We start from the raw sequence: 22,782 nt of genomic DNA on the forward strand, positions 1-22,782 counted from the left end.
ATCTGACAGAGTTAAATGGACATTACACTTTTTAAAATGTCTTATTATTCACATATTACATATTATCTTACTAAAATGTCAAATGAGATTTATCAGGCCTTACCATAAATCCAGTAAAAAAAAAAGGCATCTGCTCTCCTTTCTCTAAATCTACAACGATGTGATTCAAAGCACAAGTGACAAGAAAGGTGAACCTGAGCATAAGAAGTCAGAGCAGACAGATGACGGAAGTTTGAATTGATATTTATTGGATGACTGGAAGGACAAAATACAATGTGGTTTTCCAGCTGTTCTTGTTCCCACCCAAAACAACATGCACCCCAGGTATTCACAATATACCTTATGCCATTACCCTTGAGAGAAGCACTTAAAACTGAAGTTGGTCCCTTGCTGCTGCAACAAAAGAGTTAGTAAGAGTGAAAGTACAAAGCTTCCATAATACAGTTTAATCTAAAGATGATGAAACATATGAAACATGAGGCTAGTACTGACATGAACAGACAAATACAAGAAAAAGGCAGAGAAAGGTACCATAGACTTTACACTACCTCATTGGTTTGTCTCTTCTGTACATTTTGGTTTGGTATTTTTACTAAATCCAAAGATAAAAAGGTGAAAAGATCATGATTAATATTAATAATCCACCCAAACTTCTGTCTGTGTGCTGGTTATTCATCTACAGAGCCTCCTTTTACTTTTTTTTTTAATTACTGAAATTTGGTTAAACAACCAGTTCCTTATTCACAACATTCACACACACACAAAAAAGTCATCAAAGATATTTTGAGTCGGTCCTCAAAAAGAATCTTAACTCTAAGTGCTTTAAGACTTCTGTGGAGCGGAGGAAAAAAAATACTGAAATAATGAGGAATTAAGAAAGATGTTATTAAAGAAAAAAACCCATTTCCACCTTTTAAATCCCAATAAAACCTTGTTTAAGTGCTCTAGAAAGTGTTAACGGTGAGTAAGTACCACCTTCAGTGTTTAACTAAACAGCTCTGAGCTAAAAGCTGGTTCACATGCTCACAGGAGGCCCGAACATGTTCACAGATATGCAGATGCCTCCAACGGCTCATCTAAATGATCAGTATCCTTTCCTCATCATCTTAATTTTCAATCATGTTTTGCAAACAGATGGATAGTTTTGGAAATTGTTTTTAGTTTCCGCGTTAGTGTTCGATTCATTAAAGCCGAAGAGCACCACTTTGTTCGGTATTTTTCTCACAACTGTTTGGATAGAATACATGTGACGGCAGCTGTGACCAGATGCTGCCTCGCATCGTCTATGACTGGGAGTATCAGAGGGAGGTGTTGCCCAGAAACTGTCACATTTTCTCTTCCTGGTCCACGATGATGGTAGTCAGACTGGTCGTTAACACAGCTGGTCCCCTCTGTGCGCTCCCGCAGCTCCCAGCCACAGCAGATCCATCTAACCCTGCTTCTGCTTCTTAAGGTAACGAGCGCGCTGGGACAAACCCATCCCCATCACGTGGCTGTTGAGGATCTTGGCAGGGAGCAGAGCTGTAGTCACCCAGCCCTACAGAGGGAAATTACATGGTCAGCTGGTGGCATTTACAAATAACAGATTAGCATCCATTATTAATTTCCAACCCACAGAAGCAACAACTGTGGCGAGCAAAGGAGAAGTCAGGCAATTGTGCCGTTTTAGGCTCAACAGTAGGGATGTCACGATGCGGGAAGTTTAGAAGTCGATACCATTTCCAGTGAAACTAAGATTCTCAAGTCAATACAGTTAGAAACAAAAACAAGGCTATAAATCTTATTTTATTCCCCCTGACCACCAGAGACACTATTAAATACCTGGATGACAATGAACTCTGGCGGTCATCCAGAATGAAATAGAACCTTAGTTGGAGCCGTAACTCTTCCCGACTGCCAAAGTTCATTGTCATCCAGGTATTTCCCACCATCTCTGGCGGTCAAGAGGAATTCATAGAAGCTCAGTTTCATCCGTCATATCCTGTCGCTTTCTCATTTTTTCCCACCTGGTGCAGAGCAAAGAGAAAGCTGCAGTGACGAATGGCCAGTGTGCTAATTTGTTGCACTTGCCACCGATATTAGCTGTTCTCTTTCGACAATGTTGGGCTGAAAAAATATGTTTTGTCAGGTTTAAAGGACTATTTGGATGAGTTTTGGGGGCGCTATGGTATCAGCAGCACAATGTTGGGCTAATAAAAAGCATGTATGCAGGTTTAAATTCAACTGTTGTGTTGGGTGGGATTAAAGGGAAATTTAGCACGGTCTCACTCCATAAGGTGGCATGCAGAACTTGCACGAGTCAGCGGCGTGGAGCTTCTACTACAGCTACTGTTGAAATGGAGTACCGTCACGTTTTCATAATTTAGGCACATACTTTGTAGAGAAGTATCATTTCTCGTGACATTCTTGCTTTACAGTAGCTGCACATCATACATACAGATTAACAAACTAAAATTTTCATGTCAACATTTATTAAACCTGATCTCACTGATTTTATCAAAAGCTGCAAAGACAACCCTTTACTTTGTTTTGTAACAACTTACAATCAGTTGTGAAATATGGTAAACTGTTGTTAATGGACAAATTCCCAAAACTGGCATCTCATTTTATATATTTTGCAGTAGTAGGCAGCTCAAATTGCGGCAATTAAATTGAATTTTTGCTTTAACCATACAGTAATGTAAAAGCTTTAACTTAACAGCTTCCCACAAAACCAGTTGATTTTGTTCTAAAGGAACCCCAACTGTTTTAATCCTCTCTTTAGAAAGTAGCAATTTTATGAAGCATCATAAATGTTTTTTTCTTTGACTTACCATACACAGTTAACACTAAAGATTTCCTATAAACTGAATAGTTTTATTCCACGTGCTTATTTACCTTAAAATTCAAATTGGATATAATAAATGATAATTAATCATGGACATTGCTGACCTTGGTGAAACATGCGATAATTAACATCATCATCACCATTCCTATCTGTACAGGTATTTAATTTTGCCTTGTTAGTGTTAAACATCAGAACATGCCTTTCAGCTGTCTAAAGGATATATTGATGAATTGTGGATCACAACTGGGAAATGAGCAGAGCTGCACTGTACAATTGAAGGGAGAGGGATTATCAGATGAGCAGTGCAGATGCTACTGGTCTTGTGGTTTAAGTGAAATTTAAAGGGAATATCTGAGCTGTTTTTTTACGTTATTTACACAACAACCACTGACTGCACAGGATCAACAGAAGCATGTTGCCACTGAATGATCTATTGACCAACTGTTTACTGCAACGAATGGTGACATTTATATGTATATCAATAAACATGATCATTGATATACAGGTCACATAGTTCAACAGTATCGTGGAGGAGCTGGAAGAAGAAAATGACGCCTGGAAAAATAAGCATGAACTGAACTTGTGTTCCACTACGGAGTAATTACAGTATTAGGATGCAGACAATACTGCAAGGCAGTGGAGCATCCCGATCCATTATTTCTGAGGATGTTTACCTTGTGATAGATGCTTTAGAAACTGTTGACACAACATTAATTCAGTGAATGGAGAAGAGCAGGTAGGAAGCTCTTTTGTATGAAGTGTAATTGTAACCTGATGAGGTTTCCCTCCTGTTGCCATGACAGACCTTGACTATTACTCCTTTTTTTGTCACACAGAAACTACTTCAGAACGGTGTCACTCTAATAAGCTCCCCTACCTTCTAGGGCCACTCAGACTGTCAGATACTCAAGACTACAATTCGACTGCTCACGCTGATTATATAAAGACACTACAACGTGCGGAGGAAGATTTGGCCTGCAGCGTGATTTTTTTACTTCCATCTGGCTGGAGCACTTTTAGCAGATATTGAGTCATTGTGAGTGGTTTGTTTCGTGTGCACGCAAATGACAAACCAGTGAAGGTCCTCATTCCAATGCCAGTATCCATAATTTACAACATTGTTAGCAATGGCATGTCATTTCTGAAAAGGTACTCAACAGAAAAGCCTGGTAGAGGTACACATTGTAAGCCAGGAAACATAAAACATGGTGATATACTTACCAGTTTTAACAGATGATTTCACATCACCCTGATCGTTTAGGATTGATTTTAAGATTTTACTGATCACTTTTAAAGCTTGTTTAGGTCTGGATCCTAACTATTTAACATCATTATTAATTATTAATTCCCTACGAGCCATCAAGCATCCTTAGATCCTTGAGTAGCACCTTTCTGACTGTTTGAAAGTTGAAACTAAAATCCATATGGACTGGGCTTTCGTTGTCAGAGCGCACCGACTTTGGAACAAGCTGCCCGAGGAGATAAGTCATTCATTTATTTATAATCACTTCTTAAAATCCACTTTTATAGACTTGCTTTTATATATATTTTTTCCATCTAACTCTTTTTTTCTATTCTATATTCTATATAGTCATCCTTTTACCTTTTAATTCTGTTCCTATTACTTTTTCTTAGTGTCTGAGATTGTCTTGCAATTGATCCTATGCTGCCTTTAATTGTTTTTATTTTTATTTAGGCCTTATCTCTGTTCTGTTGTCTTCTTTGTGATTAACTGCTCTCTGTCAAAGCACTTTTTAAGCCCTTGTAAGTTCAGCCAGTTTTTTTTAATTTTGGAACCAGCTCCAGGTCTGATGGTGCTGCTGCGAGTGGTAATATGCTATATCACAATATAGCATTTTTTTCCCCTAATAATTCCATAAATAATAAAGTACTCTATATTATATAATCAAACAGTTAAGTCTATTTTGTGAATTTTTTGTGAACCAAATACTTTTTTTTTTTTACAAACCAAGATTACTGAGTATTTTCCCCATCTAGTGAGGATTAATGGTGCAAAAGGAACATAACAGGTTTATAAAGAAAAGGACTGGGGCCAGGTAGAAGAAAATAACAATAAGGAATTTTTTTTCATTATGCAGTCAGAGGAAGGAGGAAGGAACAATTTTTTTCTTAGAAAGCCTGGTTCTTCAGCAGCCTGAAATACATTGCACCTCGTCCTACAAAGAGACTGCCTGATCATTTCAGAGGCAGGCCTGCTCTTCGGGAAGATCGAAATGAAGCCAAGAGTAAAGGTCAGCAAAACTGCACGTCATGTATTCACATCAAGACTCCTTGTTCTTTGCTCCTAGCGTTACATACCAAGACTTACCATAATGGCATGGGGCAGGTAACCATTGGTCTGGGTCTGCAGCCCCACAGTGTTGAGCTCGGCTGACACGTAGCGCTCTGGTGTGGGCTTATCGAAAGTAGCTCGCCGGATTTTACTCAGCTTGGTTGCGACAAAAAATGGCAGAACGCTCTGCAGAAAAAAATAAGGAAAACAAATGTAAATTACCAATGGGTCTTGTTTCATAGCTTAATAAAGTAAAGTATCAACACATTTTGCATCATGAACCACCAAGCTTCATCAAAATCACATGGTTATAGTAGAAGAACAAGGGTTGGTTCATTAACCTGGATGATGATGCCTTTTATCTTGTATTCAGCTTGCAGTCCTCGAGAGAAGAAATCCACAAATGCCTGGATGAGATAAAGGCAAGTCATTAAGGCTGAAGCTACAATTCCTGTGAGGGAAAAATATGGCACCAAACATCAAATTTCAATTCTAAAAAGAACAGGAACATAAACTAAAAAATAAATAAAAAATCTGCAGTGCAAGAAGGAGAAAAGAGGGAAATATGCCCACAAAGAGTTCATTTACAATGTGCTTTCACAATGTTAATGGTAGGTGTAATGAACTGAGATGATCGTTAAATTGAGCATTAAACTACAGATTCACCCTGGATGGATTTTAGATGCACTTTTTAAACCTGTGCTGCAGACACCGGGATTTAGTAGATAAACATGACCTAGTATTAAGACAATTAATCAGCTGAAAGTGTGAACAGCAGGCTGCTTTTTAGCTAACAAACACACATGAGACAGTTATAAAACATTATGAAGCCATATGCTCCTATAAACATTTTTAATTGGTGCACTACCTCGGGACCCGAGTTAGTCACAGACTTATTTATATTCAACAATTAAAAGAGCAAATATGAAAAAGGGGACCATCCTTCACTTTATCCCTGCATCCAAATAAGCCCTGAACTAACATCTATTGTCTGAAGTTGCCTCAATTTTGTTGGTGGATTTGACAGAAACTGAATGGTTTTCTCAGAGTTTATGGTAGAATGTAAGCTGCTCACGATGCAGGGAGAGAGCATGTCAGTTAGCACTTGAAGAAAAGGTCATAAACCGTGTATTGCTATTACCTTGGAAGCAGAGTAAACGGTGAGTAGAGGAACTGGGTACATCCCACTGGCAGACGAAATGTTGAGGATGGCCCCCTTCTTCCTGGAAACAGAAATATATAAGAAAAAATCCTCCTTTACAGTGAAAAAAACCCAGCCTGAAATCAATCGCAGTATGATAACCGAACATGGTACTATGTGTGCCTGCGAGGTGAAGCAAAACCGCCCTGGTTGCACATCAAAGAAAAGCTGGTAGATATTGATCAAAGATACAGTAACATCAATACCTAAATGTTTACACGCTGATGATATTTTTATGCTCCAGCCTGGGGAGCTTTTCATACAGTGTTTAATCTAAACTCAAGGTTGGAGTTATTTTTAGTGCCAGCTACAGTAAGCATGTGCAGTGTGTGATTGAAATACGACCTTGAGTGCATAAAAGCTGTCTTTAGGTTTATTCATTTAACGTCACACTCGCTTTATGGTACATAAAGCGAGTTCAACAAATAAAGCGGAGTGAAAATAAATAGTTGATTTGGTTCAATAAAGCAAAGTCTACATAGTATAAGCTCAGTTACTTTGGCAACTTCTAACTGGGAAACTAGTTGAATTTACTTTAAAAAGAGTCAAACAAGCCAAATTCAGCTGTTTTTTTGGGTAAACACAAACGCATTATGGAGCCAGCTCCAGGTCTGATGGTGCTGCTGCGACTGTATCACAATATCACATTTTTTCTAATAATTTCAAATAAGTAGTCAATATGAAATAATCCCACAGTGAAGTCTATTTTGTACATGTTTTTGTAAATCAATTTTTTTTTTATGCTAATATTTTGACTATGGACAGAGCCATGGTAGTCATTTCCCTGTTTCTTAAGCGAAGCATCTCATGGCCGCAGCTTCATATTTTTTTAGTTTCAAAACATTTTATTCATTGAAATGTTAGTCAAAAATTCCCAGGGTTGGAAGAATATATCTCAGATTGTAAACTCATACAAAAATACTCATACTCATAAAGTAAGAAAAAAAAGTAAGTCAAACAGGTCTTATGAAGCTTCATATTTAACAGAAACACATAAGAACATTAACACCTTTTTCCACCGACTCTTGATAAGAAAATGAATAAGAATATTTCTCAAAATGTCAAACTATTCATTTAACAATTTTCAAGTGATGTACTGCATTAGAAACAATTTTCATATGTTATTTCATCACAACTCAAAGCCCCTTGTACTGCTTGAGGCATTTTTGTTGTTGGTAATTACTAAAGATTCACAGACATCAGTCATGACAAAACAAATCAATTATCGCTAAAGCCAGACAAACTTACCTCTCCACCATCTGAGGCAAAACAAGACGCGTCATCTGTAAAAACAATCGTGAGGGAGAAAGAGAGAGGAGGTGACAAGTGTGAGAATTAGAGTGGAAGCATTAGCCAGAACAAAAAAGCCACTGTGTGTGTGGGCTGGGGACAAGTGTGTGGAGGCGTGCATCCACATTGGTAAATGTGTGTGCGTGGGTTGGGTGTGTGTGTGTTTGAGAGAGAGAGATGGTCGGGGAGGAAAGACAAAAGGAGAATGGAAATGATAATGATGGCAGAGGGAGCAGTTTAAAGAAATATTGAATGACATAAATTAAGTGAAAAGAGAGTGGGTGGACTTTAGCTGTTGCTCTGGGAACTGCTGAACATGGAGAAGAGGGACGGAAGTGACTTACTATGCTTTATGTCATTGTGCTGTGTGTGTGAATCTTTTCGTTATTGGTCTGTGGGACTACTTGCCAATATCTCAGCCACTGAAATCCACTAATTTAATAACTCAAAGGACACCGAAACATCATAAGACATACAACAAACATGTACACGAGTCCATGGTGAGCAGACTGAAGCACTTATCTAAGATAAGTGTATGTTCTACTAGCATTCTAACTTAGAGTATCTAATCTGGTATTTGAGAAAAATTTCACACAATTTAAACATTGTCACTGTCAATTATTTGAGTTTTTAGGCTTTCAGGGTTCCATATATACACACAACTGTACTTACTGCCTGTAAGGTGCTTCTAGCTTCTGCTTATTTCATTTAATTTGTTCCCACTTTGACATTAAAAGAGTTTTTTTTTGTTGAGTCAAAAAGCCTCAATTGCGTGTACATTTTAAAAATAAGAACACTCACCTGGCACACGGATGTAATGTTAATGTTGACCATGGTGTCGATGAACTGTTGCAAGAAGAACAAGAGCATTACCATTTGTGTAGTGTGTGTGTGTGTGTGTGTGTGTTCGGATCACATTTCACATATCATTCAGAGATGCAGACAGTTTTATCCGTTCAAGCATCAATTGATGGTAGTAAAGATGTTATCTTGCGATTTGCTGAAGCACAAGATGGTCGGACTTATTTGCTGAAATGTGGAAAAGGCTTTTCACCTTAAAGTGACATTAAGTAACTTCTGTAAGAGGAAATGGCACACGCATTCTGCTGCAACTGAAATGTTTAACTTCTGAGCAGGTTTAACTTGCTGCAGCACCCTTACTTGGTCTTGTTTGAACAGTAGCTTATAATGGCTAAGGTTTGCAAACTTTAAGCAAGAAAATGGCTATTAACACTCACTGACTCATTTGTATGTTAGCTATTTGCCACTTGTGGACATGTTTCAGCAAAAACAATACAGGCTTGATTTAGGTAAGCAAGATAATATACAGGGTGTTAATAAAGTCTCTTTACAATTAAAAAAATGATAACAAAGGCAATTCATGAGATATCTTAACCCTCCTGTTGTGTTTTTCTCAGGAGCAGCAATAATGTTCGTGGGTCAATTTGATCCAAGCCATGTTTAATTATCCAAAAGTGTCAGAAAAAAAAAAATTCCAATAAATACTGTTTATATTTTCACTAATAACTCCATTACTAACCATTCCAATCAATATTTAGGGCAATGGTGTTCTTTACCTCTCACAGAACATGGTTCAATGAGGATCATTCACTCATTTATAATAAAAAATGCTTGTTAAAACATTTTTATGAACATTGGAAAGACCATATAAAATAAAAGGTTTTACATGACATTGATTTTTTTTTTTAATTTAATTTTACATTTTTATTTATTTTCCTTTTATGAAAAAATACTTTTAACTATTTTTTTTTCTTTTTTTAGGTTTTTTAATATTGAATGAGTCAATTTGACCCGCAACATAACAGGAGGATTAATCAGATTTGTTCTATGTACTCAGTGGTTATCAAAGTTTTAATCAATGCATCTGTGTATTTCAGGGACTCTGTTGATGAAATAGGTAGTGTTGAATGAACCCCTATAAAAATGGCTACCACTCAAAAGAAGGCACAATGTGTATCATGGTTTATTGAATCAAAATCGTGAGGGACGGGTTCTCTCCATCTCCGGGCCTCAGTTTGACTCACAGGGAGACTGAAAGAGAGTGTTTGGAGCGAACATGGCAAGAAATCGAGGTACCGTCTTGATGTGCTTCGTGCAACTAATGGTGCCCATGTCGAGTTGTACTTAATTGGGGCAAAAAAAACCCTTCATTATCTACTCATTACCTCCTAATTTCCACATATTTGTCTGTTAATTTGCTTTTCTAATAAATGTTTTAAGTTGTAAAGAGACTTTACGGACAGTCTGTTTAATTACAACATGCAGGGTTTCCCCAAGAGTACTGCAAGCCCGATGGCCCATATGGGCCTAAATTGAGCCCCAAAGGGCCTAAGCATCAGGGACGCTTTTTAAAATACAGCTACATTTTGGCAGCTTTGTTAAAAACATAGAAATATTGGTTGGAAAGCTGAACAGGGTAATGCAATATAACCATTTAAACATAAATTGCAAATAAAATGAGGAGAAACATCAACTTACAGTGTCGAGATTGGGGACTTTGAGGAAGAATTCAGGGTAAGAATAGGATATTCCAACATTGTTCACTGTGAAGAGAGAAATAACAGCAGTGTGACATTGAAACATACTGTAATGTTAACAGAGAATATACATCTCTGTAATGAGTGTTATTCCTCTTTCCAATCTTAGGAGGGCAGCAAAGGGCTGAAGAAGGCAGGATGAATTAGGCTCTATGATTACATGGAAAACAAACATTTAAAGTGGATGTAACAATTTCCTGACATCCGTAGGCATTGACTCAGATTGGATTTTCCATCTTCTACGGTCAATTCATTACATTTTATGAAAAATGGGGTGGCCTGAGCACCTGCTGCAGTCTTACCCAGTACTCCAATCTCCAGTCCTGCAAGTCCAGCTTCAATCCTAGAGTAGATATCTACAGCACTGAAGTCTGCAGCGATGGTTTTGGTCTCCACTCCACATTTGCTCGCTGAGGGCACAAAACATTTTAACTTTGCATGAAAATGAGTGGAAGATACAAGGAATCAGTGCTTACTTGTGTAAACAACTAATGAATGACCATATTGCTAAGAAATAGACCCTTAAAAAAGGAAGTCCAGAGCAGAGGAGAAACTATTTAAACCCGGAAATAATCTTTCTTCATCAATGAGGATATCCCTCCCTTAAGAGCAAGCTTTCATTTAATTGGAAAGATTCACTTTCAGCTCCAGCAGGAGGCTTTACTGCCTCAAAGCCAAATGCATAAGAGACCTGCCGAATCTCCACTCAATAAAGGATCACTTGTGAAAAACACGCAATTCATTGCAATATCATTTAGTCTTAGTCATTTAGCCCTGTTGGACTAACACGGTGCAATGTGGATGCAACATTTCAGGTTCAGGATAAATGAGGTTGAGTAACAGCATGTTTCATTAAGACTGAACTCCACTCCAGCAGCTGTCATACTTCACACATGAACTACATTAGTCTTGTGCCTTTGGACCACAGGTACGGGTGATTTCCCATGACTGTAGGATGTGGGATTACTTCCACTGATGGATTAAAAGGAGTAGTATTGAACTACATGCTGCATTTATATGTGATTTATGTGCAACTCTGCCACAGAAATCTCATATCATGCATATTTTTTTCCACGCCTGGAAACATTTTTTTTGTCTGCATGCTTAAAAAGAAATAAATTAAATAAATATTCATATAACTCACAGATTGCCTTGGATACGTCATCCAGCTTCTCCTGAGAGCGGCTGATTAGCACGATGGCAAAGCCTCTGCGGGCAAGCTGCAAAAAACACAAAAAACATGTCAACAAAGGCAACATCTGTGTGCACTTCAGGGTTCGGCGATTGGGCGACTATATCGGCTAGATATGATTGGCTTCGTACTTCAATGGTTGTTTTTGGAGGATTTTTGGTGCAATTTTTTTTCTCCTGTCATCTGCCTCTGAAGAATGGTCATGAGAGCTCTGGCGGGCTGCTGGGCTGACAATTGCTGTTTAGAAAATTACTGTCCAATCTTTGTGCACAAATGTACTTGTTGCATTTCACTATTCTGCATGTAGATAATAGACTGGAAGAGGTTATAAACAACAGTGCATGTTAAGGAAATATTGCACCATTCATGGATGGATGGATAAAGGTTTGCTTGAGTTTTTATAGATAAACATTACAAGTACAAATCTATTTTCAAGCACATCTTTAGGAATTATTTAACCTAGAATACAGTCATGAAAAAAATTATTAGACCGCCCTTTTTCTTCAATTTCTTGTTAATTTTAATGAAACTATCCAGCCATTTCCCATGGTTTTCTTGATAATAACTAAAATCATTATCAAGAAAACCATGGATAATGGCTAGATATCAGCTCTTAAATTATACTATTATGAGCTATATTTGTTTTGTTATCATAATATTTGTCCAAACGAATGTACCTTTAGTTATACCAGGCATTAAAATGAGCAATAAATTGAAGAAAACAAGGGTGGTCTAATAATTTTTCCATGACTTTATGTTTTAGATAGAGATATCTTCTTTCACTGTGGCCCTCTGTTGTTTAGGTTAAGAGTTTGAAAATTTCCTGAATCTTACCTCCTCAGCATAAGCTTTCCCAATCCCATCTGTGGCTCCGGTGACAACTGAGAGGGGAGAAAAAAGGACAGACAGAGACTTGATTAGCAGGATGAAAGATATATTATATTCTTGTAAATCAAATATGACAGAAATAATGCAATAAAATGCTTCTCCATGTTCTCTGGAAATGTCATGGTACAGGAAGATATACAGGAAGCTATAAATTGTTTCCATGTACAACAATAATTCACAACTAACCATCAGGACGGATTCATACAGGATGAGAAAATCAAGATATAAAGTCAATTCAACAAAAAAAAGACAACAGACGATATATAGACAACATTAAACACTACTGAGTCTGTTTGTTGTTAATTCTATTCTAGGACTAAAATGATCATTTGTCTGCTGCTATAACAACCTCCACTCTTGCAGGAAGAGCAGACACACAGATTTTCCACACATTTTAGCACTGCAAACAGTGCAGAAAATTAAGCAACGGCAGCCACCATGTATGAACAAAGAGCGCCACCTCCAGGAACTTCAGCACCACAGAAATCCACAGGAAGGATAAAGATGTCAGAGTTATGGAGTGTCTGACTGATTAGTGATCCCCTGAAAGTGCAGTAAAAAAACACCAATGATGGCCAGGCACGAAAAGCTTTAAAAACTAAAATGAATTCACTTTCAAGGGTAAAGGGCTGAATGTCAGTGCAGATGGATGTACTGCAGGACGAGGTACATGGAGAGCAGGCGAGGTGAATAAGGAGGACAAAGAGAGAGAGAGAGAGAGCGTGAAAGAGAGAGAGCGAGAGAGAGAAAGTTAGGTCCTCTCTGTCATCAGTGGCAGTCGAGCGAACGGATGCCCTGGAACTGCCTGGCACAAACAGCAGCAGCAGCAGCGGCCTATTTTTAGCTATTCCCATCTTTCAGAAGGAACTATTCATCACACCTCTGGCTAAATATAACAAAAAGTGGATGATGGGAGCGGGATAGAGAGTCGGGGCATTACAATATGTCCCTGTGTAACCTGTAAGGCCAGGCTTAAAGAACATCTTGTCCTTGTGGAAACTTCTATATTGTACTTTATCTGTTTTGTTTTTTTAGGTATTTTTTATTGTGTATTTAATACTCTGTTCTAATTTTATTATGTTATTTTGGTCCCTTTTTTGCACATTAAATACATGCAAGGTGCACCAATCGACCATAAGTGCAGTCTCAACAGAGTCGAAGTCAACTAAAAAATACTATTCAAATTAAAATGTGTACTGTCAGGTTCACTAAAACTTTATAGACATATAGTTTTATACTAAAGCCTCATTTACTGTTATATATATATATATGCTTGGACAGGTAATTAAAGAAGATAAAATCCATCTTTGGAGGCCAGCGTAAGCCTTACAGACATTAGTGAGAACAGGAGCAATAAAAAAAATAGGAAAAAGAAAATAGAATTGGAGTGGTAATGTCGTAGGAAAGTGTGGCCAATGCAGTATTTTGCATTGTGTGACGACCATGTTTTTTTTGTATTTTAAGAGCCTCTTTTGATGGAACGTCCAACGCCTAAATGCAGTAATGTCATTGGAATGAATCAGACCAAGAATAAACGTTTTTAAAGTCTTGTTATATTAATTTAAACTAGGGTTGCAAAAATACAACTTGTAAAACTTTTTCTCCAAAAAGTACCAAACTAACATCTGTTCTCTCTTTCCCCCAAATTCTTGTTCCAAAACTTTATACCTCACGGCATACATTTGGATATTTTTATGGAAGGTAAAATGAGTCCAAGGATTGCTGTGGCACTATCAATCAATCAAATTATCAATCAAACTTTATTTGTATAGCACTTTTCATATAAATAACATGTAACACAAAGTGCTTCACACACAACAATGGATACTAAAAATAAATAAAATATAGATTATAATAACTATAAAATAGTAACTATAAAAATAATAATTGTTATTATCATTACCATCATAAAACTTAGTTAAAGACTATACTAAAAATAAATAAATGTATAGCTAATAAAGCTCTATTAAAAGTCAGACTAAAACAATAAGACAATAAAAAAAGAAAATAAATAAATAAAAAAAAAGAAAATAAGATAAAAGAAAATAAATAGGATAAGAGAAAATAAATAAGGTAAATAAAATTAAATACTAATAAAAACTGGGTTGGATGGGTCTCCATTCCTCATTTTTCACTATTTTTACACCATTTTAATGTAACCAGTGACCTCATGACCAACAACTCATCAGCTTCATAAGATCAGTATCAGTGTTGATACTGACCTGGCATATTGTATTAAACAGTATATCATGACTAATATTGTTTAATATAGTATTTATGGTATGTTTGTTAGAATAAAGCTCAGTCTAAACACAGGGCACACCTGATCATAGTTGCTCTCATGAAATGTTGTTTGTGTTGCAAATTCTAATATAAATAACCCTGCAGAGAAGTATATTTTTGGCAAACATTTTGTTCTTTTGACAATACTATTAATTCCTCCTCTTACTCATCTGTCTATTTACCCTTTGCTGTACCCATGTCCCCTTTGTGTGATCTTCCTAAGTACAGATGATGCCGAGGTGCCAAGCATCCTCTAGGGCTGCAGCAGAGCCAAACAGAAGGGAGCGGGGAAGGAAAAGAGGAGAGAAAATGACAAACACGAACATGGGGGATCCTGGGGGCAACTAAAAATAGCAACAGGGAAGAGGAGGGGAGAGTGATGGAGAGTCTGCAGGCACAGTGATGAAGGAAACATAGGCTGGGTTATTTTTAGTTGTTTTAAGAATGAACTGTTTTGCAGTTGGACTTAACAGACACAAAAAAAAGCTTTTACAGCTGAGTGCATGTTCCCTTCAGTCAAATAAAACAAGGTCTATTTTAGGAAGTGCTGTCTTCTGCAAATGTAGGTCATACTGCCTAGGTGTTCTGATGATGGTGCTACTATGTGTCACCATTTAAGTGTTGGCTTTATTAGCCAGCATCCTTTTTTATTGTTGAGAATAATTGAAGGACTGGGAATAAATGCATTTCAACATCTTCTGCACCTAAAATATAAGCCAAGTCCTGCCCTAGTTCCAGCATTGCTTTCTTTCCACTAGAGGAGAGAAGTATTTCATGCAGAAATAATTGGTAGAGGACATGTTTAGTTCATTCTACTAATAACTGCGATCTATGTGTGGGCATGAGCGGAATATAAATTTATAGAAGTTTTGGTGTGTAAGCCAAACTTGAAATAAATTTGCCCAAATGGGTTAGCCAAACACATCAGTGGAAGAGCAACATAAATCACAAGCGAAAGCTCAGAGGCCCTCATACAATATATAGATCCAGACTGCAGATATCACTCTTCCTTTACAAGACATACCCAAAATGTAACATAATGTAACATAATGCTCTTGGAAATAAGAGGACGGCAATGGAAAAAGTCATCGGTATGATCAACTTGTCATGTATTAATAAATTTTGTCAAATAAACCTATCTATCTATCTATCTATTACCTCTGGCAAGGAGGTTATTTTTTTGGTTTGTTGACAGAATTAGAGAAAAGCTGCTGGTCCAATTTCAATAGAACTTGCTGGAAGTGTGTAGCATGAGCCAAGGAAGATCCCATTCAACTTTGGATCGGGTCTGAATCACAGAGCGTATACACACACTGCATGATGGGACATTTGTGCTGCGTTCATGTAGTGTTGAAGTAATCGGACAAATTAATTCCAGGTGTAAAAATTCATGTAAAAGTCAAAACAACAACTCAGAAGGTTGGGGAAAAGCTATTAACTTGTTTAAATGCATTGAGCAATAAAAAAAAAAAATACAACATATTTTCTTTGAAGCATCCATGTCCAGCGGTCTGTGCTCTCTCTTAGAGCCATTCTAGTTATAACAAATAAAACCATTGGTGTGGTGGAATTTTTCGTATCATAACCAACCTTTGCCCTATAAACTGAGGAAGTCACAGTTTGTTCAAACTGTACCAGGTTCATCTAAACAGTCTCTGGCTAACCAAGGCTGTTTCTGCATGTTATCAATGTTTAGTCGCCCGATGCGCCTCTCTCTCCGAAAACATGCTAAATGCGTAAATATGTTGGATAAGCAACAGGCTTGTATTCATTAAATCATTTGGTTTATGACATACAGCACTATTTAATTGGAAGAACTAAGCACCAAACCCTCACAGGTTTTACATCTGTAAGTGTACAGTTTATATTTCTGTGTGTTAGGGGATTAAAAATATATTTGCCAGTGGACAGTGGACATATGTCATTCTAAAAGCACCGACAGGATGGTGAGGAATAAACAATCACCTGTAACTTTCTACTTAAATACACATTACTGTGATTTATAAACCAGTCGCCTTATAATTACAATATAATAAAGGCAGCTGTATCATTAATAATTGAAGCAATGAGAGAGCAAGACGCCATTTCATTAAGATACAGCTACAACGCTGCTCTGTTCCACTGCCACAGACTCTCTTTCCCTCTCTCACTCACACACACAAATAAAGAAAGTGAGATGTGGGTACAAGTGAACCTGAATCCCGAGGACTCTGCGTCCCATTTATGAATGGCTCTAGTCCTCTTACATAATCAGGCCATCCTCTCAATCAAGTCCACTTCACTGAGACAAAGTTTGTGAATGGAGGCAGCAGCCGGCGAGGGCATCGAGCTCCTTTGCCTCATTGGATATTCTGAATCATTTTGCATGTGTATTCCAAAAATAAAACCAGTCTGACGCGATTCCAATTTTAGCAGCGCGCAGAAAGATCAAAGGCAACTTCAGCACGCATCCTCAAAATATTTGGGTTTCTCTGGCGGACTGATGTGACTCTGACTGCACAGGCTGAAAGAGACTGCTCAGATTTTTACTTAAATGATAAAACACACAGTGTCCAACTAAAAAGATACACATGCACATAAGATGCACAGACACATTTAGTATACACTTAGCATAAAGACTAGAGCTTCAAAGATTAATTGATTAGCTGTAAACTATTAAAGTTATCACCAACTATTTGATTAGCAACAAATAGATTTGAGTCATTTTTTAATTTAAAAAAATATCTGATTCTCAAATTCTTTTCTGATTTCTTTACCTCTTTATGACAGTAGACTGACATTTTACAGATCAAAGTCTTCATTGATTAATCCAGAAAATAACCAACAGATTGAACAATTGCAGCCCTAATGAAAGTTTTACTAAACAATAGACAACTGCATTGTATTCTTTAACTTGTGTTTTCCACTGACCGATTTGGATGCGATGTACGACCCCAAGATGTTGTTCAACACATATATATAAAACAGTGCAATCATTTGTTCAATCTTTTTTTTGACATATTGAATTGAAAACTGTACAGATACAAAATATTTAATGTTCAAACTGATAAACTTCAATGCATATTGTAAATGAACACTCATTCTGAATTTGATGCCTGCAAAACGTTCCAAAAAAATATTCAGGACAGGGGCATGTTTACCACTGTGTTACATCACCTTTTCTTTCAAAAACACTTGGTTTGCATTTTCTAAAGCATTGTCTTGCTGATATAAGAAGCAGAGACGTCCCTGGAAAAGATGTCATCTCAATGGCAGCATATGTTAAAACCTGAACCTTTCCGCATTAATGGTGCCTTCACAGATGTGCGAGTTACCCAAGATGCCATTGGCACTAACCATCACAGACACTGCTGCTTTTTAACTCAATTCTGAACATTCTGGATTGTCGTTCTCCTCCAAAAACTATTTGAAATGTGAACTCATCAGACCTCGGCCCAAGTTCGACCCAGAGAAGCCAGCAGTGTATCTGGATGTTGTGGATGCTTGTACAGAGATTTATTGGGATTCTCTGAATCTTTTAATAAGACTGTAGTCTATATATTCCTTGCAGTTGTACATCGAGAAACATTCATGCAGAACTTTGTGGGCAAATAATCCAATTGTTTACAAAGTGATTCACCTTACCTCATTCTTGCTAGTGAACATCAGGGTCTTTTGGAGATGTTCCTTTAATCTAATCATGATAATATGACTTGCTGTTACTAACTAACCTGTTTAATTTTTTTTTTTTTTTTTACTTTCCATGACCTTTTGTTCCACCTTTCCCTGTTTTTTTTTTAAATCAGCTGCTGGCATCAAATTCAGAATAGGCAGATATTAAAAAAATTGATCAGGTTGATGATTCAAAACATTAACTCTTTATCTTTGCACAGTTTAAGCAAGTTATTGCACTCGGAATCAGGGTTGTAATATAACTATCTAAAAAGACTATTCCTGTTTCTTTCCAAACTGCTGCATGCAAACATTATTCAGGAAAAGACCAAACAAAAACTGAGGAATACGTTATCTGTGTGAACCTTGAACATCAACATAAAACATTTACACCAATCTGTTCAAACTTCAAGGTTGAGTGAGTGAGTGAGTGAGTGAGTGAGTGAGTGAGTGAGTGAGTGAGTGAGTGAGTGAGTGAGTGAGTGAGTGAGTGAGTGAGTGAGTGAGTGAGTGAGTGAGTGAGTGAGTGAGTGAGTGAGTGAGTGAGTGAGCAGGCTGGACAGATGGACAGAATCCAGTCTGATATGATAATCCCCTCGAGCCATAATCCCCTGACAAGATTTACTACAGTTTACACCAGATGACAAAAGGCTGATCATTCCCTGCTCATTCTTTATTTTCTGTGGAAAGTACCACAAACTATCACCGTAGTCTGCTGCTGCTGCTGCTGCTGCTGCTGCTGCTGCGGGACAAAGACGCCTCAGTGTGTAACAAGTCTGTGTTGAAGCAATGGAGACTTCACAATCAGCACCGCGAGCTACTGACGGTCAGAGTAAACGTATTATGTAAGCTGTGACGTAGTGCAACAGTACTATACAAGTTGTTCATATCACGGTCAAAAACCAAGTGGCAAAAATAACTTCAAGAGAAGAGCAAAAATGTCTGCTTGTAAATACATTCAGTGGCCACTTTTACTTTACTCAACTTCTAATCTAATGCACTCCCATGCATCAGCAATAGCACAAATTCTACAAATATAATCAGTTTTCAACTATATGTTTATTTCTGTGGTAATAATTAAGTGATGTACTGAACTACATTCTACTGAGGTGTTTTTTGTTCTGGTTGGTACAGTTAAGGCCATGGAATTCGCAGAAAATGCTACATTTAAGTAGCCTGGGTATACCCAGACTGCCTTGCGCGCTCGATTTCATTTTGAACTGCCAAGGGGTCTGGCAACCAGAGAGGTTTCTTAGCCCTGTTTTAGGGATCCAGTCACAGAACAGGGAGGGACGGCAAGACGAGTGTACTACCCGGCAGACGGAAGCTTGTAGTTTTCTTACGGATCCAACATGGCTGCAGCAGACGCGAAACTCTCTTTAGCTGTAGATGGTGTTTTAAATAGTTTAGAGCGAAAGTTGAAAGGCGAAAGGTCACGCTACCGCTATTAGCCCCGCTACCGTAACGCCAGTGATCTCGCTACGAGCCGGGGGACAGCGGAGCCGCCGAGAGACCTGCAGCAGCTTGTTTATTGCCCATAAAATCAGTGGATGTGTGTGGCTGAATGACATGAGGGGGAATAAAGCGTGAAAATAAATAATCTTGCAGAAAGCGAGAACTGGAGAAGCAAAGCAGCAAGCAACACTCTCTCACAGACACACACACAACAAACATCAATTTCTGTCACTCTACTACGTCATCTGGTATAACTGATACGATTGGCTAAGAGCTACCTACAGACGCTTTTGATAGACATTCTAAGCGCCCAATAAACGGCTCCGGAGGATCGTAAACCACGCCTCCTCTACGGAGAAATGAATGGCTGGTTCCCAGACTAGATCTCATTTGAGATTAGTCTGGTGTTAGCCAGGCTAACATTTAAGGGCGATTTAATGCAAAGATGCTTAAAATATTTAATAAATAATTAAACACAAAAAAAGTGTTTTGCCAAAGTCAATGGTAACAGGATGTTAAAGCTCACTCCTTTGCAGACTCGTAAACAAAGGTTGACAATTTATTTTTGCTTTATGCTTTTCATTTTCTGCAATTACTACTTGTTTGTATGATACTTTCTCTTTTTTATTATTTTTACATGTTCAAAATAAATGTCCAAACAAACATAATATGAGTAACTAACTAGTAACAAACAAATGTAGGTACAATATTTAAGTATAATATTTATCTGAGAGAGTATAAAATAGAATAAAACAGTAATACTCAAATAAAGTACCTCTAAATTGTAGTACTATATTATGATATTTTATATTTTACTTGATCATTATTCTCTTGTTTTGAAATGCTGTTTATACAGTTCAAATAAAAAAACAGAGTAAAATATATAAACAATCTCCACAATAATAATACCTTTAATGTATAGGCGCTAAAAATTTGAGCAACTAACACTTAAAAAATGTAGGTACAATATTTAAGTACAATATTTATCTATGAGAGATAATAAAGTAGAATAAAATAGTAATACTCAAATAAAGTACCTCTAAATTGTAACACTACAGTACGATATTTTATATTTTACTTGATCACTATTCTCTTGTTTTGAAATGCTGTTTATACAGTTCAAATAAAAAAACAAAGAGTAAAATACATAAACAATCTCCACAATAATAATAATAATAATAATAATAATGATACCTTTAATTTATAGGCGCTCAAAATATGAGTGACTAACTAGTAACTAACGCTTAAAAAATGTAGGTACAGTATTTAAGTACACTATTTATCACTGAGAGATTATAAAGTATAATAAAATATAATATTCAATTAAAGTATATCTAAATTGTACTTAAGTACAGAACTACAGTACGATTTTTTTATTTTACTTGATTATTATTATCTTGTTTTGAAATGCTGTTTATACCATTCACATAAAAAACAAAGAGTAAAATATATAAATAATCGCCACATAATAATAATAATAATAATACATTTAATTTATAAGCGCCTTTCTAACACTCAAGGACACTGTACAAAAGTTTGAACAAGACAAAACAGGGAATGAAAACAAGACACAAGAAATAAAAACAAAACAAAGAAAGTGCGTTAGGGTTACAGAAAATAATGAAACAAAGAAAAGAAAGATCAGTCTCTCACCTGCCCATTTTCCCAGCTTGGCGGGTGAGACGAGCCGTCCGTTGCCCAACACCCACACCCTGATCCCGGCCAGCAGCCGGCACACGGTGCACAGGGAGATCCAGGCCGCGGTCGCAGCTCCGAGCCAGAACAGCGGCGTCTCCACGGCCCGCAACACTGCTACCCCGCTGGACGACATGCCTGCACCACACACTCCTCTGTCTGTATAAGCTTAAATCTGCAAGTTTAAATTTAAGGCAACAAGAAGTGCTCAAAGTGCAAATGCATGCGTCAAAGAAGGGATTCGGGGTCGCTTCACTTCCGCGTCGAACGCTTCCGCATCAGCGCTTGACTCTCTGTGATTGGTCCGTGTTCTTCTTCTCTTTTTTCCCCAAAATTTTAGCAGCAAATTGCAATAAGTTGGAGCACTACAGTCACCTAGCGGTACATATCACAGTCCTCCCTCTGTATCAGCCCCGTATTTTGTAAAATAAAATTTAAATGCTTGATAATGTCCTTTTTCTACCACTATTCTCTTCAAGTTCCATATCGTCGCGCTCCTTACAATAAGTTGATGCTGCTCATCTGTTTTTTGTGTTTTCTGAAAAACCTGGGGGAAAAAATGACTTAGGTCATTATTTAAAGAAGGTGTCGATATGTATTTACAGTCATGGGAAAAACAATATTAGACCACCCTTGTTTTCTTCACTTTATTGTTCATTTTGATGCCTGGTACAACTAAAGGTACATTTGTTTGGGCAAATATAATGATAACAACAAAAACAGCTGATAAGCGTTCAATTTAAGAGCTGATATCTAGACATTTTCCATGGTTTTCTTGATAATGATTTTGGTTATTTTTATGTATTTCTCTGATTTACTAATGATTAATTAAATAACAAAAGGATAAAATATGTTACACTCTATGGTTTTGCAGTGAGGATTTTTTGAGGTGGTTGAATGCCTTGTTTAAGAATGCAATGACAAAAATCCAATATGAAATTCCAGCTGTTTATAATTATGGATATTATGTATGCAGAATAATGTTTTTTCTCCATACGTAAAAGTCATATATTCTCTAAAAGTCAATGCCTTGTGAAATTTTACACAAGCAGTGTGTTTCAGTGGATTCTGTATTTGAACAAAATAATACTGGCAATATAATTCAACATTAATGTAGAAATACTGAAATGTTATAAAGTGTATGGTTGATATGTATTCATTAAATCTACATCTTACAATACTGTGAGAAATCCATTAATACCTCACACTCATGGCATATGCAGTAGATTGACCCTGAGAATTTGTCAAATAATATGTTTCAGTCAGCTTTTTTTGTTTATATAATTTGTTTGAAAATGCAACAGCAAAAAGTATTTATATTATCAGACTGTATGATATTACTGTATGATGATTTTCTCTTTGTTTTTTTTTTTACATTACATGTTTAAATGGATTCTGTATCTACTCTGGTGAAAACTGACAGATTATATTGCAACATTAAGCTTGCTT

At 37.0% G+C, this 22,782-nt stretch overlaps 1 protein-coding gene across 1 annotated transcript; it reads right to left on the reverse strand.

The window, feature by feature from the left end:
- Positions 1 to 227: 227 nt before the first annotated feature.
- On the reverse strand, positions 228 to 21,607 carry hsd17b12b (hydroxysteroid (17-beta) dehydrogenase 12b). Its single transcript, XM_059352552.1, has 11 exons — positions 21,292 to 21,607; positions 12,196 to 12,242; positions 11,314 to 11,389; positions 10,472 to 10,579; positions 10,111 to 10,175; positions 8,413 to 8,457; positions 7,570 to 7,604; positions 6,262 to 6,343; positions 5,462 to 5,527; positions 5,157 to 5,306; positions 228 to 1,537 (listed from the first exon to the last, which is right to left on the reverse strand). The coding sequence occupies exons 1-11, from the start codon at positions 21,467 to 21,469 to the stop codon at positions 1,430 to 1,432; spliced, it is 960 nt and encodes a 319-aa protein (XP_059208535.1). The 5' UTR covers positions 21,470 to 21,607; the 3' UTR covers positions 228 to 1,429.
- Positions 21,608 to 22,782: the final 1,175 nt, after the last annotated feature.

Source organism: Centropristis striata, chromosome 2, assembly GCF_030273125.1.
Source record: "Centropristis striata isolate RG_2023a ecotype Rhode Island chromosome 2, C.striata_1.0, whole genome shotgun sequence".
Lineage (NCBI taxonomy): Eukaryota > Metazoa > Chordata > Actinopteri > Perciformes > Serranidae > Centropristis > Centropristis striata.

What these genes read in the sequence shown, in the direction of transcription:
- hsd17b12b (XM_059352552.1), bottom strand. Translation starts at nt 21,469, where the DNA reads ATGTCGTCCAGCGGGGTAGCAGTGTTGCGGGCCGTGGAGACGCCGCTG. An exon ending in CAAGCTGGGAAAATGGGCAG is followed by an intron (nt 12,243 to 21,291) that starts GTGAGAGACTGA and finishes CTCCCCTCTCAG; the next exon opens with TTGTCACCGGAGCCACAGAT. An exon ending in TAAAAGGCATCATCATCCAG is followed by an intron (nt 5,307 to 5,461) that starts GTTAATGAACCA and finishes TTTTTTCTGCAG; the next exon opens with AGCGTTCTGCCATTTTTTGT.